At 27.7% G+C, this 19,180-nt stretch overlaps 1 protein-coding gene across 1 annotated transcript; it reads left to right on the top strand.

Moving 5' to 3' along the window:
• Window positions 1-15,244: 15,244 nt before the first annotated feature.
• On the top strand, window positions 15,245-19,180 carry LOC108320811 (serine/threonine-protein kinase SRK2A). The gene is made up of 9 exons (XM_017552357.2): window positions 15,245-15,952; window positions 16,474-16,548; window positions 16,646-16,747; window positions 16,837-16,890; window positions 16,985-17,077; window positions 17,170-17,262; window positions 17,559-17,663; window positions 17,754-17,852; window positions 18,617-19,180. The coding sequence occupies exons 1-9, from the start codon at window positions 15,833-15,835 to the stop codon at window positions 18,929-18,931; spliced, it is 1,056 nt and encodes a 351-aa protein (XP_017407846.1). The 5' UTR covers window positions 15,245-15,832; the 3' UTR covers window positions 18,932-19,180.

Below are 19,180 nucleotides of genomic sequence, written 5' to 3'. Positions count from 1 at the left end.
TAACATAAACTATGGGTGACAAGAAGGGTTGAGTTCAATGGATCAGTCTAACAATTCAGTAATTCAACCAAAAAAGTGGATTGAGACGATCTCTTCAACCCAACACCCGATACAATCCATCACACCCAGTAAACAGTTTAATAGTTCAACATTATTAAAAAAAACTAAATGCAAATAACTTGTCATTGTCTACAACAATACTCAGTCCAGTAGCCCGAGACCATTAAAAAAAACCTAAATATATGAACATTTTTTATACATTTTGGGAAATTCAAATGCAGACAGAAATATTATATTCATATAAGTGATAAATTATTCAAATATAGTATGACAATCCGTCCAATAGTCCGAAGCCTACCAATTTTACAACTTAACAGCTTGATGAATTGAGTTGTAAAATTCAACTTGTGTGGATTAGCCTAGTCTGATTCGTTTTGTCATTCATATTATAAACTGCATATATAAATGAAAAAATTACTACTTTTGGAATATTTTTTTTAATAATATTTCATACTTACCATTTTAATTCTTTTATTGTTCACATAATAGAAGTCTTATTTTAAATATAAAATTTTATTTTTTTATAATTTTATTCATTTTATTAGATCCTTGTTTAGTAAATATGATTTCTATATTTTTTTTTTACTAAAATTATATTTAACAAGCATATTTTTTATGTTTTTTCTTCTTTTGTTAAAGTTGTATTTGATAAACATGTTTTTTTGTTTCTTTTGTATTAAAGCTTTTATTTAGTGAGTACAATTTCTATTTTTTTTTATATTGAAGAAGTGGTTATCAAGCACGTCTTTTAAAAAAATTATATGATATAAAATATTGTATGTTAAACATGACTCCTGTGTTACATAAAAAATAAAAAGTTGAAATCATTCTTGTGGAGCATCACTTTTTTTCAAGAGAAGGTCACGTTTCTTAAGTATAACTGAATTATATATGTTTTCTTCAATTTATTCATTTTAGTAATTTCTTGAAAAATTACATCACAATAGTAAATTTTTTCTTGTTAAGTATAATGCTTTATATGAATTGTTTATTACTAAACTAATTTGATTGAAAATGATGCAATTTTATTAGTTTTTATTTAGTAACTTTTACATTATATGATACTGTGATATTTAATTAATTAGTATTAATAATACAGAGTGTTTTAAAAGATGTGATAAAGATCTTTTTACAAAATAATCTTCTACCTATTTATAAGATAAAAGGAATAAATTAATTATTTAGACAAGTTGAGCAAATAACGTTATAATCGGGAAAAAGCATCACCATCACCATGAGTCTGTGTTACCCTCAATCTTCATCTTTTTGTTCAGTATTTAGAAGCAATGTACTTGATTTATTGTTTCATTTACAAATTGTATACTAGTTTTTATAAAATTAACTTCTAAATTCATTCTCTTCAAACAAGCAGCGCTCAATTTATTATAAAATCTCCTCAAATTTATATGACAGAAAAAGAGTTAAGGAGGTTTGGTTTTAAGAATGTTTGTGAATTCGAAGGTTGCTTAGAAGTTGACAACTAGACTTTTTGTTACGTGCTTTGTCAGGTCAAAGTACAAACATATACACAATCTGAGCCAAAACCTAACGCAAGCAAAAATTCCTCAAACTTTCGATTGAAACGTGTAAGCTTTACAATTACATAAAGAGCTGCCTCATTTACCGCCTTGCAAAAACAAACAATATCAAATTCTAGAAACATATTTCGATACCTAACACAATGAACATAATTACTTGAATTTATTATGGCATATAATCAATCTCATTTTTTAAATTAATATTTTCAAGTTAGCTTAAATACAAATTTACTTGTTAATATTTCCATAAAATTATATATTAACATTTTTGTGTTATTTTATGAATAAATTAAAATTATTATTTTATTTTATACTTCTCAAAATTAAAATGATTACATATGATTAGAGATATTATCATAGTGCTTCACACTTCTTATTAACGTTCTATATTTATGAACCTATATAAACGAATCTTCTGTTTATTGTAACATATCAATGCGTAATTAATAGATTTATGATAAAATATTGATTTGTTTTTATTACATATTTAAATTATAAAGGAATAAAATAAAATTTAGAATATTAATAAAGAATAAAAATATGTGTAGATTTTAATAAGAAATTATATTTATCAAGGTAAACAATGATAACAAGTTAAAATATTGTTCATTGAGAGACCAAGATATAAATTTTAAATTAAGATATAAATATCAACTTAGTACTTAAAAATATATAAATAAGTTTAAATTGTAAAAAACAATTACCTAAACATGATAAAGTTCAATAGAGATGTTTTGAAAATATAAAATAACCTCTTTTAGGTCTTGTTCTTTTGAGTGGATTTGAGGGAGTGAATTTGAGAGGATTTAAAAATAAATTTTTTTATCGTTTATTTGAGTGAATTTGAAGATAAATGAGAATGAATTTGAAAATAAATTTTTTAATTTGTCACGTCAATACAATTCTATATTAATTCTCACAAATTTTATTTTCAAATTCACTCTCATTTACCTCCAAATTCACTCAAATAAACGACAAAAAAATTAAATCCACTCAAAAGAAAAAGTCCTTAAAGTTATATATTTATATCCTATGAGAGGATAGTGAGAAAACAAACTTCTTTTCCAACGTGTTTTTGTTGTCATACTATGAATAATAATTGTTAGGGTGTTGGAAATTGATTTATTTTAAACTTTTTTAATATGTTATTTCTTAATTAATTTAGTTCATATTCCAAATTAAAAATCAATAATTAAATTAAACCTTGCATTATATTAAAACATAAGTTAATTGATAACAACTATGGTTGCGCTGATTAAAAATTATTTTAAAATTTAATTGTATCATATTTATAATTATCAAAGCAAGACAGCAAATTTGTATTATAATTTCTAATTATGAGATTATATAATTTATTCATGAATATAACAAAAAATAAAATCATAAATATAAATATAAATATAAATATATAAAATTATAAATTTTATTTTTTGTATTTAACGATTTTATAGTTTCTAAATAAATATTTAACAATCTTATAATAAAAACCCGTAAAACAATACAAATTGAATTGCAAAAAAGTAGTTTGATTTAATTTAATTTTTATATTAAATTAAAATCAAACCAGAACAAACCATATTTAATTTTTAAATTCGGTTCCGTAACTTCTAATTTGAATCCGAATCAATCGCAACAACTTATGTGTATGTCTTTTTTTAGAAATAAAAATGAAATAATAACATTAGAATAATCGAATTAAAATGCTCGAATATCATTTTAGGATTTCATAACTTTTATTCTTCACTTTATTCTCCATCTCTCAAAGTCTCTTCCTAAATCAATTTTGTTTACTTTTAACAATTTTGAATTTCTTTCTAATCAAAGGAACCAAATTAAAATCAATTAAAGATAGAAGTTAGTTATTATTTTATTAATTTTTTAATTTTTATGTTGTCGTAATTGTATAACTTTAGTTGTTTTCATTATTTTAAATATAATTTAATTTGGTTAAGTTTTTTTGTTCTCGTTTTAATTATTAAAATATTTCACAAAATAATATTAAAAATAAATCTTTTTATTTTATATTTTATTTATTTGGTCACATGAATAAGAATGCTGCAGGCAGGGAACCATACCTGTTATTAATGTACATTCAAAGAATTTATCCATTTATGGTCTAAAGATTTTAATTTTTCTTTATGGCCCTTGTATTGACCCTGCGAAAACCAAATATCGTACTAATTCTGTAACATCCTGATTAGCACAATTATTCTATTTTAAATTTGATATTAAGTTAAGAAATTAGTATATGTATTAGAGTATTTTTCAGCATGTTACATAATAAAGTTTTTATAAACATAAGTATATTCCAAATTTAGATTAAATACGTAAAACAAAATTATATATATATAGAGTCTTTTTTATTTATATCACTTTTGAGTTATTTCACTATGAAAGACTTTTACCTATGTTATCTTTTGTTTATGTATAATATATGCTCATTATAGGTGAATAAATCATAAAAAAGAAACGTAAGCTAATAAAATATTTGAACGTTTACAATACTTATAATCTCACATTATGCATTAACTACTAGCATTTCTATCAGTCATGCATTCAAAATGACATATAATTTATTGTAAGGATTCACAAGTACAGTAATTTTAGAGGCGAATTTGGATTTTATGCATTAAGTTAGACATTGAAAATCTTGCACCTATCATGATACAAAACCAAGATCGACCATATCAAAATGCACAATTTTGATCCCATCATGATATGGTGAGTTCACTTATAAATTTGCCAAAAAATGGGTTTTATCCCAGATCGCTTCAGAACCTCATTCAATTGTTACCGCCTAGACCTAAATTTTGGCACTCGGTCAACGAAAAGTTGGCTCGTTTAAAGAATCTGCATAAACCAAACATGAAATTTTGCATAACAAGTAGTGCTCTAACTTCAATAGATCATTTTTCATTTTCTATGCAAGTTAAATAAAAGCCAAATGCATCAAATAACTCATTTTTTATTTTCTATCTAATAGACCATTTCACAATGTTAACCCCAAACCTACGACTGAGAGATTGAAATGACAACTTTAAATCCAAATTTACTCATTCAACAAAGGTTTCATCAAATCAACCACTAAAATACAACAATTTAGCAATCAATACACAATGTATCAAGCAATTAATTAAAACAATAGAATTACACATGCAAAAATTATAATTAGCTCTCTTTACCTTAGTTAAATAATACTTTGATTCAATTATTCCTTAGAACTCTACTTTTCACATATATCCTAACTAAACAAAGAAAATTCCAATTAGAAATATAAAAATATTATGATGATTACGTATCAATAAAGATTCACTTTAAACACATTAAGTCATATACATTACAATAAAATACACATGCAAACTCAAAAAACAAAACCACTAATAAAAGATAAAAAGTAAATTTATTTTGTGCAAACAATATTATATTTTTTATATTCAAAATGATTAAAACGAGATCAGAAATCTAGAAAAAAAAATAAACGAGAAACTTATAAAGAAAATTTGGAGAAATGATCATTTTTATAAAATAAAATTTAATTTATAGAAAGTCTATTTATAATATTAACTTTTTCTTATTAAATACTTTAGTGTCATATTTTAAAAACCACCGCTATATATTTTCTAGATTTTTACAAATATATTTCGAGACATTTTTTAATGATTTAAAATTTTGTTTATTTAAATTTCTTAAAAGAATTAAATTTTGATCTCGCGAACTTAACTTTTAAAACGGATAAATATAAAATAAATAAACAAAATTCGAAATTTCTATATTATCTCAAAAAATTATTATTGTTTTTATAAAAATAACTTTTGATATAAATTTATATTTCTGAATGTGTACATATATTATAATTTAAGTGATTAAAAAAGTCCAATGCTCTTAGCATCAATTTAATCCGAAATGAAACAAAAAAATGAAGAATGTAAAGAAAAACAAATTAAAAGAGAAAAAAAATTGAAAACTTGGGTGAAGATGGTGTATGGAAGCAAATGATTGGGAGATGATGAAAAGGAATAACATGAAATTGTGGAAGAATACACATGACTGACATTTGCATGTGGTGAAATCGTGCGACCATGTTGGGCAAAATTGAAAACTACATGTGTTCTTTTTTTCTTTTCATTTTTCATGTCCATGTCCTTTTACATCTTCTGTTTGTTTTCTGATTCAATAAATGTTCATGATAAGGTTTTTAATTTAACAAAACTACTTTTATAACTACATTATATGTTACTTTCAGTATATATTTACCAGTTTATTTAGTTGTTTCTCAAAACATTACTATATTTTTCATATTAAAATTTGGATTAATTTGTTAGAAAATCACAATACAAAGAAGAAAAATAACACATTTATATTTATATAAAAGCACACGATTAAAACTAGTTTGTTTAACATCTATATTCTCAAACATTCAACAAAAATATATATTTAACTACTCAACATACAATTTTTATAAAAACGTAAGTAAAACTCTCTTATTCAATATTTAATAAAGATGAGAATGTAATAATGATCATGTAATTGAAGTTTGTATAATGAGATATTAAAGTAAGTCAAGTATTAATATGTTACCTGATTTGTCAAAATATTTTAAAATCTATAAATCAATTTTATCCATTATGGATTTTAAAAAAATTAGATTATAAAAAACTTATGAATTTTAGTATAGCTAAAAAATGGATTCCGGTTATTAAGAATTCGACTCACACGTGTTAGATGTGGTGAGTCGAATTGATTAAACAATCTAAACATAAAAAAAATACTTCATTCTTAATCTGAGTCCAAAACTTTAATAATTTTTTTTATAAGATTTTGGAGGAAAGAGACTCATTATCTTTGCCTCTCATTGTATTGAAGTTTAAGCTTTAAGATGAATATGTTTGATTCATTTTTAAGATTATTTAGAATTATAACTTAATTTTTATGATGAATGATTTATTTATTGTCTAGAATGAGAAAAAACAAACTTTTAAAATAAGTTTGAACTTTTTTAAATTTTTATTACATATTAAAATAAAATGTTAGTTTGAAAAAAAAGTAATAATTTTTTTAATGAAACAACTTATTTAACACAACTATGATGGGTCGAATCATACTCAAATATTTTGACTTAATTAATAAGTGTGTTATGTTGGTTGACTCACTAAGTAACTAACCTCTTATGAATCAAACCAAATCAGTGACTCATTTTGACAATTCTACACAAAATCTTCAATTTATTTTTTATTGAGTATTCTTATTTGTGTTTTTTTTTATAAAATATTATGAACTTAGTTAAATTGACAAGTTTGCTATTAAATATTTTAAATTTATCTAAATTCTATAGTCGTATGTCCAAAATGTCAAATGATAGTATCCAACATGACATAACATAAGTATTCAAAAAATGTTAATTGATGTTTTTCCGTAAATATCATTTTGTTATATGCATCCTTAGTAAACTAATTCAAGTAGTAATTTAGTAAGTTAATATGAATTGAAATTATTTATTTAGATTCTTATATATTTTTGTTTTTGATAATTTATCTTTATTTTGGAAATTGATTTCAAAAAATATTTTAATTCTATTTGGTACATAGTAATTATTTGTCCAAACTTTGTACTATATATATTTAAAAAGGAGCCGCTCTTAAAAATAAGTAATTTAAATTTATGAAATTTGTTTGTTTTTTAATGAATGTATAAATATGATTCATCATAGATATTTTAAAAAAATATGATTTACCTACCAATTGGTACTTATAAACACAAATTTATAGATAAATTAAATATTATATATAAATATTATCTAATTAATGATTATAGTCCATGAGTAAATTAAATATTACACACGAATATTATCTATCAATAATAATCCGTAAATAAATTCAATATAATCCACAAATATCACAAAATAATATTTTTACTTAATAATAAAATAATTCATTTGTATGGATTAGTAGATAAATTAAAAAAAAAAAAAACCTACAAATTTTACCTATATTCAATACAAATATCTTAGTTTCAATTTCCCTTCACGGTTTACAATTTTGCATTTTCATTTTCGATAGTTCTCCCACCCTAACTTTTCCAATTTCTCCTCACCCTCTTATTACAAAAAACCACCATTAATTCAAAAACTTATTTGCCAATATACCTTATTTATATATTTTTTATTAAATTGTTAGATTGTGGAATTTGTTAGAGCTGTAGGACTAAATTATGTTTACGAATATAATAGCGTTACCCTTGGATGACAGTAGGTATCTTATTTAACATTCTTTAAAAAGAAAATAACTTTGTTTAGTCAAATAATTATTTATCAATAATTTTATGTCTTTAGATAAACTTATTGAAAATAGCACAATAAGGCAAAAAGTAAAAAATTTCTTTTATATATACACGAATTTTGGGAGTCTCTTGTTAACAAAAATAGGACGTAAGAAAATTAAAAATACTTAGAATTGTTTTATGATATTTTTTTGTAAAATTTATTTTCAAAAAGTTAATCATGATGTTAAGAGTCTCTTTGAATTTCAATTTTAACTTCTAAATCAGCTTTTTTAGTTAACATCTTTTTAACATGTTCAATATTTTAAAAAAATTAATTAAAATCAATTTTCATCTTAAACTTTAATTAACATATTCTTTTATTATTTTAATTTACATGTGTGGGAGGAAAAAGGGTTAGTTGGACGAATGAAAATGAAGCACGGTGGCGCTCTTTGTCGGCTGTCTGTGTATGGCTGACGCCATAAAAGTCGGGAGGAGATGTCCCCACTTCCAATCGGTCAACGCGTTTTCTACATCAGCAACATTTATTTTGTGTTTATCACAAAAAAAAAGATTAATCACTCTTAATTATAACCACAATAAAAGCATTATCTTGTTATTCAGTTAGATTTAAACTTTATTCTCATAATATGTATTAATGTATTTATGGAAATGATGTGTTACATGAATTACTAATTTTTCAATAGTATCGTTCTTCTCTTCATTAGTTAAAATTAACTAGGACATGTATTCTTTTTAGAATTAAACAACTTGCTTGACTAAAAATAATAATGGTAATTTTTTAAAAATTATTATTGAAATAACTTAATCTTAACTCGTATATATAAGGAATTTTACACACGCTACTCATTAAAAATCATGCTAATAATAATTTTAAGTTAATTATTTTGAATTGAAACAAATTAGCCCGTAGTTTTTTGGTTAAATAATCAGTATATACTATTTTCTCGTCAAAAAATGTGTAGTTTCCTTTTCTTGAGATTTTTTTTTCTGTTTGAAAATAATTAAAAAGACTGTCAGTGTATAACAATTAGTGCTAAGTATTCATTATATTTAAAGATACTTAGGATCTATTTGAACATGAAACATGTTAATTTTTATTGCTAATATTCATTATAATAATTAAAAATATAATATTTCCCTATTATGCTAAAAATCTAAAGTATTTCATATTTTAATCGACATGTTAATTCATTAATACTCAGTGAAATATATTATTACATCTTATTTAATATTGTTTGAATCTCAGCTCTTTAATTCATTAAAAAGTTTTGCTGTCATTGTCTACCCTCGTCTCAATTTTGAAAATTGATTTACATTTATTTGAATATGATACTTTGAAAATAAGTTAAAAAGAGGACTTTAATTTTCATGCATAGTTGTAGTAGGATAACGTTATTTTAGAGTGTTAAACTAAAATACTATAATATTGTGTAACAAATATAAAAATCATTAAATTTATTATATATAACTTTTTTTATTGAATGATCTCATTTAATTTTTTACATTGTTAGTGAATATATTATTTCTTTATAAAAAATATATGTTTTTGTTTAATCTGTAAATAAATTATTTTAATTAAATATTTTTTATTTTTCCAAAACCGTTTACCAGACACAGTGTTGAACAATGACCTTTGACTAATAACTGAACGTTAATTAATACTTCCGTCAGTGACGTTCGTTTGAAACAGTTGTTTCTTGTAGTAATAATACCTGTAGGTATAAGCGAATTAAAAAGTCAACAAAACAAAATCCATTTTTAACTCTTGATAAAAAAATAAAACACTAGTTTTTAATATAATTATTAAAATAAAAAATATTATTAAATTTCAGAAAATTATACTCATAAAAAATAGTTATATTTTTTTGTAATTTTATCACTTGTAGTATTTCTATTAAAGATAACTATTTTTAAAAGATATTTACAAAATTTTAAAGATAAAATAATAAAATGAAATATGTGAATAAAAATAAATTTGACAAAAAAATTGTGTATATTAGAATAACGATTACAAATCACTATAAAAATATCATCTTTATCAATAGTTAGAAAAGAGATTTGTTTTTTATTTCTTTAATATATTTTATTAGTGTTTGGTGAAATATTTTTTTAATAACTTTTCATTTATTTCAATAAACTACGTAGATTAGCTTTCAAAATCATTTACAGATGCAAAACTTATATTTTGGTTTATGTTTCATTGTTACATCTTTTAATTGTTACATCTTTTACTAAATTTCTTTGTGAATGGAAAATATAATAAGTTTATGTAAAAAAATAAAATGTGAAAAGTTAAATAAGAAATTTTTGGTAACTTAATTGGTAGAAAATTGTGGTGATTTCAAAAACATGGGTTCAAACTCTTTTCTACCTTTAAAATAATAAATAATATTAAAAAATTGTTGAATAGTAAAATTTTTGAACTATAAATAGTATGAGAGGGGAGGCTATTATGCACAAAGAGAGGAAGAATCAAGTGAGAAATAGAGAAGAAAGAGTTAGGAAGAAATTTTTAGTTGGAAGAAGAGTAGAGGTTTTGGAAGGTTTTCCGGGAAACAAATTCTGAGCAAGAGAGATTAAGTCTGGAATAGAGGTTAGGGGAGCTAACCTTTTATATTATGATTTAGTATTGTCCATTTATGGTGATATTTTAGTATTGTTAATTTATTTTGTGATGATTGTATTTTATTATATTGGAAGTTGAGAAATATGAGCATGGTATGAGTCTCGTTGAGTGTAACGTCCCGGCAACTCACAGGGACCATCGACTGCCCCCACAGATCACCACGATGGTCCCTTGTCTGTACCCCCTGCACCATGCCTCTTGCACCGGCGTCACTCCCCGCCCTCGTCAGTGCCCGGATGTCACATGCCCACCAGCTTCCGTCTGGTTCGTCCTCGAACCACACCGTACTGGGAGAGGCTAGGCTCTGATACCATCTGTAACGTCCCGGCAACTCACAGGGACCATCGACTGCCCCCACAGATCACCACGATGGCTTTCCAGTGTGCTTTGTCCTCACTCGCACACTTTCTGGGAAAACTTCCCAGAAGGTCACCCATCCCATAATTACTCCAGGCTAAGCACGCTTAACCATGGAGTTCTTATGAGTTAGGCTACCGAAAAGCAAATGCATTTGGTGATATGAGTAGTCAAATCAATTCCTTTAAGCTATCCTTCAACTGTATAGTCCCATACCTACACAGTCTCCAGATCCCTCTCATTCCGGTGTATGTTCGATTCGTCCATGTACCCCTTCCACTCGAAGCTGCCAGGAGCCGCTCCTTGTCTGTGCCCCCTGCACCATGCCTCTTGCACCGGCGTCACTTCCCGCCCTCGTCAGTGCCCGGATGTCACATTGAGGGTCCTGTTGTTGGAGGTTATCCTGATACTCTAATAATCATCCAGTCTCAAGTAGAGAATGATGAATTATGTGGTGAGAGGGACATGAGGTCCTGGTTTATGTGCCGGTTTTGGACATAGTGTTGAGGACTAACCTTGTGGATGGTATGGAGTATTTTGGAAGTGTATTTGTAAGAAGAAGTAGAAGTCATCACAAGTGCATAACCTCCCATGACCGCTCATCAACGCATCATCTGAATGAGTGTCTATTGGGTATTGTGGAATGAGTGTCTATTGAGTATTGTGGGATGAGTGTCTATTGGGTATTGTGGAATGAGTGTCTATTGAGTATTGTGGGATAAATGTCTATTGGGTATTGTGGGATGAGTGTCTATTAGGTATTATGGGATGAGTGTCTATTAGGGATTGTAGTATGATGGGATGAGTATTTATGGTGCGATTGTTGTATGATGGTATGAGGGTATCTGACATAATTATTATATGAGGTTTGTTGAGTGTATCAAAGTAATTATGCATGCTTTATAAATGATTTGTTGCATGTTAGCTCACCTTACTTGTTTGTGTTTGTGTATGTGCGATGATCGTGTAATTCGTTATACGGGAGCAGATGAAGGAATGTCGTCTGATTCAGTGCCAATGAAGAAAGAGATAGAAGAATAAATTAGAAGAATTCGAGTTATATTTATGAGTTTGTAATTGAAATCTGAGTTTAAAACACACACACACACACACACACACACACACATATATATATATATATATATATATCAACTATGAATTATCAAGTGTGAGATTATGGGATGTTACAGATGTTAAGTTTACTTATTATTATTATTATTATTATTATTATTATTATTATTATTATTGTAAAAGTTTAGAAAATAATGTATTGAAAGTGACAGTGTTTTCTAATGAGACTTGTTTGATTTAATATTAAAATTTTAAATATATAATTAGAATTTCAGTTAATAAGTTTTATTATTTAAAAACATATTATCTTAAGATTTTTTTAAGAGTTTTTTACCTTTTGTCTAAATCCTCTAACTTATAGTTTATATGTTTGAAAATAAGAGTGTATGAGTGATTACTGAGGTGAGATTTTCAAATCTTTTCGATCAATTTCTACAAAAAGGTAAGTTAGTTTATGTTTTTTTTTATTTAGTTTGTGCATTTCTCCGTGCATGTGAGTAATTGTTTCTTTGCATGTGTCATATGAGTTTTTTTATAAGACTCTATGTTGATTGATGGTACTAACAATGTGCCCTTATCATGATATTGTGGTTTGTGGGAGCAGATGAACTTTCTTGAGCTGTGTGAGTTATTATAGGTTCATTAGAGCAGTTTGATTTTTTTAACAGGTAAGAAAAGTTAAATATCTTTGTTTCAAAGTTTTAATATTATGAGAATTTTTGCGTGCATGTTTGGTTGTATGTGATTGATGGAATTGCTCGTTTAGCTTATTGAATTGTTGTTGAAACCTATTTGGGATATTATGATTGTGTGCTATTTGAATTGCTTGTTTTGGTTGAAATTGGTATTAAGTAGATGGATTAAGTATCTAGCTATTTGAACAAATTGGTATTCACTTTGACACTGAAACATGTTTTTGGACTAAGTATTGAGTCCAAAAATACTAATTTGGTAATCTAAATATGTCTCTAATTCATCATATCACAATTTTAAAGTTGCAGGTATCTAGTATAGTCCTTAGCGTCAGTTTTCATTGTTGAGCAACTAATATGCGAATGGTTCGACACTGAGCGGTGACAGGGTATCGTTGAGTGCCAGTTACCACTTCAAGTTTGGAACCAATTTCACTTTTTTTTTACTAAGTAGCAGATTGGTCTGACTGAACGTGCCAATTTGTGAGAGCTCTAGAGTTGAGCGCTAGACCTGACATTGAGCGCTCTCTTTTGCGGTGAGCATTAAGGTGTTTTTATGTGTTTTTTTTATCGTTGCTTATTTGAAGTGGTTTCTTTGGATGTTATGTATGTTTAATGTGAAATTTGTTATGCTTTATGGATTGTATTATGATTGTATGTATGGATTATGTATGTTGTGAAACAAATTTCAAGGAGAAGCTTCTTGTAATGGTTTCAAGTTGTGAGTGTATTGATGTAATGGTTCCATATTGAGAGTTATTCTAATGTTCTAATAATCATTTAATCTCAAGTAGGGAAAAATATAGGTATGTGGTGAGAGAAGTAGGAAGTCTTAATCCAGGGGTTTTACCTTGGCCTAAGGCATCAACGAACTAACCTTGTATGTGATAGGGTGAAACCCATTAACAATTACTCTGGAAACCAATAAAGGTCACCACCGTGCATAACCGGTTAGAGTTTGACATCAATGTAGTGAGAAGGTCAACTATAGAATTAATGATTATATGCTTTAGGATGATTTGATATACTTATGTTTATGTGTTAACATCTATAATTCAGTTGTATGAATGTTCCTTTGGTAAATTAGTTTATCCTTATCTTTATTTATCTGTTTGTTTGTTTTCTTGCTATGATCACAATATAAAATGATATTTATTTTACTTTTAATAAGATATTTATTGGTTGATAACTATTTTGAATTATAATGAGGAATAAAACTTTACATAAACATTGAAATATTATCTATATAATAAGTTTAGATATAAATATTAAAGAAACTAAAAAAAATACAAACTTATAATTTAAAATATGCAAGTTATCTAATATTAAAACTTAATCCAATAATTAATTATATTATTATGTGTTATGTTATAACTTTCAACTATTTTGTTTAACTAGTTTTATCAAACATTTTAAACTTACTTTCTCATAAACTCTTAGTTAATTTTTCAGTTACAACTGAGCTTTTCAACTAATTTTATAAATATAGTCCAAAAGTAAAAACAAAACTGTCCAATTTTCATATTTCATTTAAGATTATAACACTTAAATCATAACATTTTTTTTTAATTTTCATGTCTTATTTATTATGTTAATATTTTAATATAATTTTTTGTTATTTTCAATAAGAGTAAATACAATGGTATTAACAAGTTTTTATGCATAGCATGCATATTTTTCAGAGTAGGTATAATATAAATCAAATAAAACGATATATAATTTTTTTATTATTCAGGGTGAAGTTACATATTTTATAAAGAAGAACTTGCATATTTACCAGTACATATTTTAAAACGATAATATGATTATTTTCCATAATAAATATTGTCTTTAATTACATATGAATAGATAAAAGAGATACGTTTTGAAATTAAAATTATAGTCTAAGATTGCAAAAATTTCAAATTGATTTTACCTTAAAAATTTATTACTAAATTTAAATTGAGATTGGCAACAGTGTTTGAGAAAAAAAAATACAAAAACAAGATATTTAATATCTGAAAGTTTCCTAATAGCACTTTTATTCAATATTAAGTCATTGATTTTATCATAAATAATCACAATACCAGTGTATTTGTTTTTGAGTTATATGGTTATGATTGGATGCTTGTTAACATGACATAACGAGTTTTTTGGTAGAAATATTTTATTTTTTAGAAAATAAAATGAAGATGTATGGTAATTTTGTGGGTGTGAGAATTTCTCTCAACGTTTAAAGGATAACATTTGTTATATTATTTATTAATGAGTAAAACAATATATTAAATGAATACATTAATTATATATTATTATGTATTAAAAGGTAATTAAGAATTTCATTTTAAACATTTGAAATTATAAATAATTAAGAATTATACTTTCTTAAGTGTTAAGCACCTTCTGAAAACAATATTTCATAGCAAACTAAAACATAATAACAACAGTTATGTCATTATTGTACATTTTAAAAAGTATAACATTATAAAAAATAATAGAAGATAACATAACGTATATATACGTGGGGTTGCATACAATACTACGTATTTGCTTGATTAATTAATAATTAAAGGGTGGAGTGGTTCTTGGGCGAGTGAAAGAAAAAGAAAGAGAGAAAGAAAGAAACTGTTAAATTAAAAAAAAAAAAAAAAAGAGAAGGTAGCTTGTGAAAACGACAAAGAAGATTGAGGAATGAAGAGAAAGGAGTCCCTGTCCTGTCCCCTACAGCATCGGCGTTGTAAGAGATCCCATTCCAAATACCAATTCCAAATTTGCAATCTCAATTCTCAGTTTCACAACTCAAATAAAAAACCAAACCAAAAGGGTACTCACTAATTAACTGGATTCAAGCTGGTTTGCCTTCATCTTCTTCATCTTCATTGATTAGATCCCATCCTACCCCAATTTTCTAATGTTTTCTCTCTCACTCTCCCACGTGCACTTTCTTCTCTCCCGCTCTAAATAATTCTTCATTCCCACCCCCCAATCTCTCTCTCTATACATATATTACACATTATTGTATGTGTGTGTGGAAAAAGAACCGTTTTTTTTTATCAGTGAAAGGGACCACCTTTATATAACCCTTTTGATCAAAGTGTAAAATGGTGTTGTGATTCTACAAGGGTCTTGCATGCCCCCTCTGAGTTTCAAGTTTCAAGTTTGAACCCCCTTTCTTCCATTCGTAATCGTAATAACAGGCAGCATCTTTGGTTGAGTTGAGGGATTTGATTATGGAAAAGTATGAGGCTGTCAAGGATTTGGGGGCTGGGAATTTTGGGGTGGCCAGGCTCATGAGGAACAAGGAGACCAAGGAGCTTGTTGCCATGAAATACATCGAGCGTGGTCAAAAGGTTTCTTTTTTCTTTCTTTCTTTCTTTCTTTTAAAAAAAAGTATAATCGAATTTTATTTTTTCATTTCTTCAATCTTCAGATTTGTTATTGCTTGCACGTTTTGCATGTGAAATGATGATTAATGAAGGGCATGTGAGGTTGAAGCTCTGATTTGTGAAAAGTGAAAAATCTGGGAAAGGTGTTACATGGTTTTTTGTCACAATTTCATTACGCGTGATCGAAAGAAATGTAGGAAGTGATGGAAAATACAATTATAAACTATCTTGTTTTTAAATGTGTAGTAGCTCTTTCCTGGAGATAGTTGATTCTGTTTACTGATTATTATGAACTGATTTTCTTTCACTAAATCTTTGAGTTGGCTAATCCAACGCATGGCTTGTATTCTGCTGTAAAACCAAGCAGACTAGATGGAGATGTTCATATTCTTTTATTTGTTTCTTGTTTTTAATTTCTATTTATGAAATTGAAAAGCTATTGTTTTGGCTTCTAAAAGTTTTATTCACCCCTTCTGCAATTCCAGATTGACGAGAATGTGGCAAGAGAGATTATCAACCACAGATCCCTTCGGCACCCCAATATCATTCGCTTCAAGGAGGCAAGGATTTAAGCTGTTGGCATATTGGATTATTTGGTATTGAGTACTTTATTTTATTAAATTATTTACTCATTTAAATCGTATTTTGGTTTTGTAGGTGGTTTTGACGCCCACTCATTTGGCCATAGTGATGGAGTATGCCGCTGGAGGAGAGCTCTTTGAGAGGATATGCAATGCTGGCAGGTTCAGTGAAGATGAGGTTGATAACTTCCTCGTGGGATTTTCTTCACACCCTTAGTACCTTTTCTTGTATCCATGTCTCATTTATTTTCCCCTTTGATTGTGCAGGCTAGATATTTCTTTCAGCAGCTTATTTCTGGTGTGCACTACTGTCATGCCATGGTATAATAATTCTAAAGTTCTTGAAAAATGATTGAACTTCTCCTCTCAGAATTGTACAAAGTGAGAACCTATGATTTTACTCCTTTTTTTGCAGCAAATTTGCCACAGAGATTTGAAGTTAGAAAACACACTTTTAGATGGTAGCCCTGCACCCCGCTTGAAAATTTGTGACTTTGGCTATTCCAAGGTACCACAATGATTAGATTAACACTAGTTTCAAAGTTGTAATAATATGCACCTTAGCCTCATATGTCTGAACGTTTCTGATTTTTGGTTTAGTCATCTCTGCTTCATTCACGACCCAAATCAACTGTTGGAACTCCAGCTTATATAGCACCAGAGGTTCTTTCCAGGAGGGAGTATGATGGGAAGGTATGTACTCTACAGTCTACATATATTTGGTTCTTTATAGTTCCCTATATCTTTGTATGTGTGGCTGTGTTTTAGGATGTTAACATCATCTTTCTGTCTGCTGCATGTCAGTCTTTGGGTTTATTTGAATAGGGAGAGGGGAGATTTCTTTTCATTTCTTGTTACACCTTGCCTATCTCTAATTTTGTAGCTTTGTTTCTTTGACCATGCTACCTGGAAAAGTCTTTATATGTATATCTACTATAACCAATATATCAATGAATCTAATTAATGTTCTATTCTAAAAATTGTTTTAGTTGGCTGATGTATGGTCATGTGGAGTGACTCTTTATGTGATGCTGGTTGGAGCTTACCCTTTTGAGGATCAGGATGACCCTAGGAATTTTAGGAAAACAATTCAGGTACAGTACTATCACTGTTAATACTGATTCTGATACTCTTTCATGCTATATTCTCATTATCTTACCCATATTTCCCGTTCTCATCTGCAGCGAATAATGGCTGTTCAATACAAAATCCCTGATTATGTTCACATATCTCAAGACTGCAGACACCTCCTTTCTCGTATATTTGTAGCAAATCCATTAAGGGTATGTTATAATTTTCAAGTAACTCTTGTTTCCTTCTTACATTTCAATTTGGACAAACTATCTTAACCGTATTATAATCCTGAGTTACAATTATGTTATTCTGTTGACTTGTAACCCTTGCGAATCATAATGTTGATGAGAAATAATCAAGCTGGTGAAATAAACCCTGTTGACTGAAAGCTATACCTATTGGGAAGTTCTACACCCAACCCCTATTCTTTAATAATCATCTGCTACCCTCTTGTTTAGTTGATTGGTAAAGATCAAAATTTTCCATTTTCCCTCTTGTTAAGCTAGAACTTGAATTGGGTATTCTTTTCTCTCCTCTGCACTGCTTTCCATACTTCATGCTTAGGTTTGTCAGAGATCCGGGACAATGCAAAATTTAGACTTGTACAATTTGAACAGAATCTTATCATATTTTATGAAGAACTAATGGTATTTTCTTTTCAAAATTTTGGTGGCATGTACTGACTCCGGAGAATGAATTTGCTGGCTAATGGTTGTAAAAGTTTAACATACACTCAGTCCTTATTAATTAAATTACTTGTGTGGCTTTAAATCTATATAGAGCTCCCTATTTCTGATTCACCTATGTTATCTTCACTTCATTCACCATTTTTGATATGCTTTTAACAGAAGACAACATTTTAAACACAAACTTTGTGCTTTTGAAAGTACACATGACTGAATTTGATATCAGGAGTCAGTATGTAGTTTACATCAAGCTAACTGCCACACCTGATTCTCTCTATTGTCTGCAGAGAATCTCCCTTAAGGAAATTAAGAACCACCCATGGTTTTTGAAGAATCTTCCAAGAGAGCTAACTGAATCAGCTCAAGCTGTCTATTACCAGAGAGGCAACCCAAGTTTTTCTGTTCAAAGTGTGGAGGAGATAATGAAAATTGTGGGAGAAGCAAGGGACCCTCCTCCAGTTTCTAGGCCTGTCAAAGGTTTTGGCTGGGACGGTGAAGAAGAGGAAGGGGAAGAAGATGTGAAGGAAGAGGAGGATGAAGAAGATGAATATGACAAGAGGGTGAAGGAAGTTCATGCCAGTGGAGAATTTCAAATCAGTTAAGCAGTATAATTCTTGTGTTCTTGGTTAAAGTTTCATTTTTTATGCTAGAAGTCACCTATTTTTATGTGTACTATAATTTATATTAACTACTATAAACCAGCGAGGCAGTCTAAGTCACTGCACTGTCCACTGTCCATGTAATGTATTAGTATTACCTGTATCACCATGGAAGTCGTGTATGAAAACAGTAGTTGTCTGATAACTTTTAAATTACTCATCCATTTATAATCCAGCTAGTTAACTTTAAAA

The sequence above is a fragment of the Vigna angularis genome, chromosome 1, assembly GCF_016808095.1.
Source record: "Vigna angularis cultivar LongXiaoDou No.4 chromosome 1, ASM1680809v1, whole genome shotgun sequence".
NCBI classification, from domain to species: domain Eukaryota; kingdom Viridiplantae; phylum Streptophyta; class Magnoliopsida; order Fabales; family Fabaceae; genus Vigna; species Vigna angularis.
Note: the sequence above shows the minus strand (reverse complement) of the source record. Positions and strands in the feature narration are given on the sequence as shown.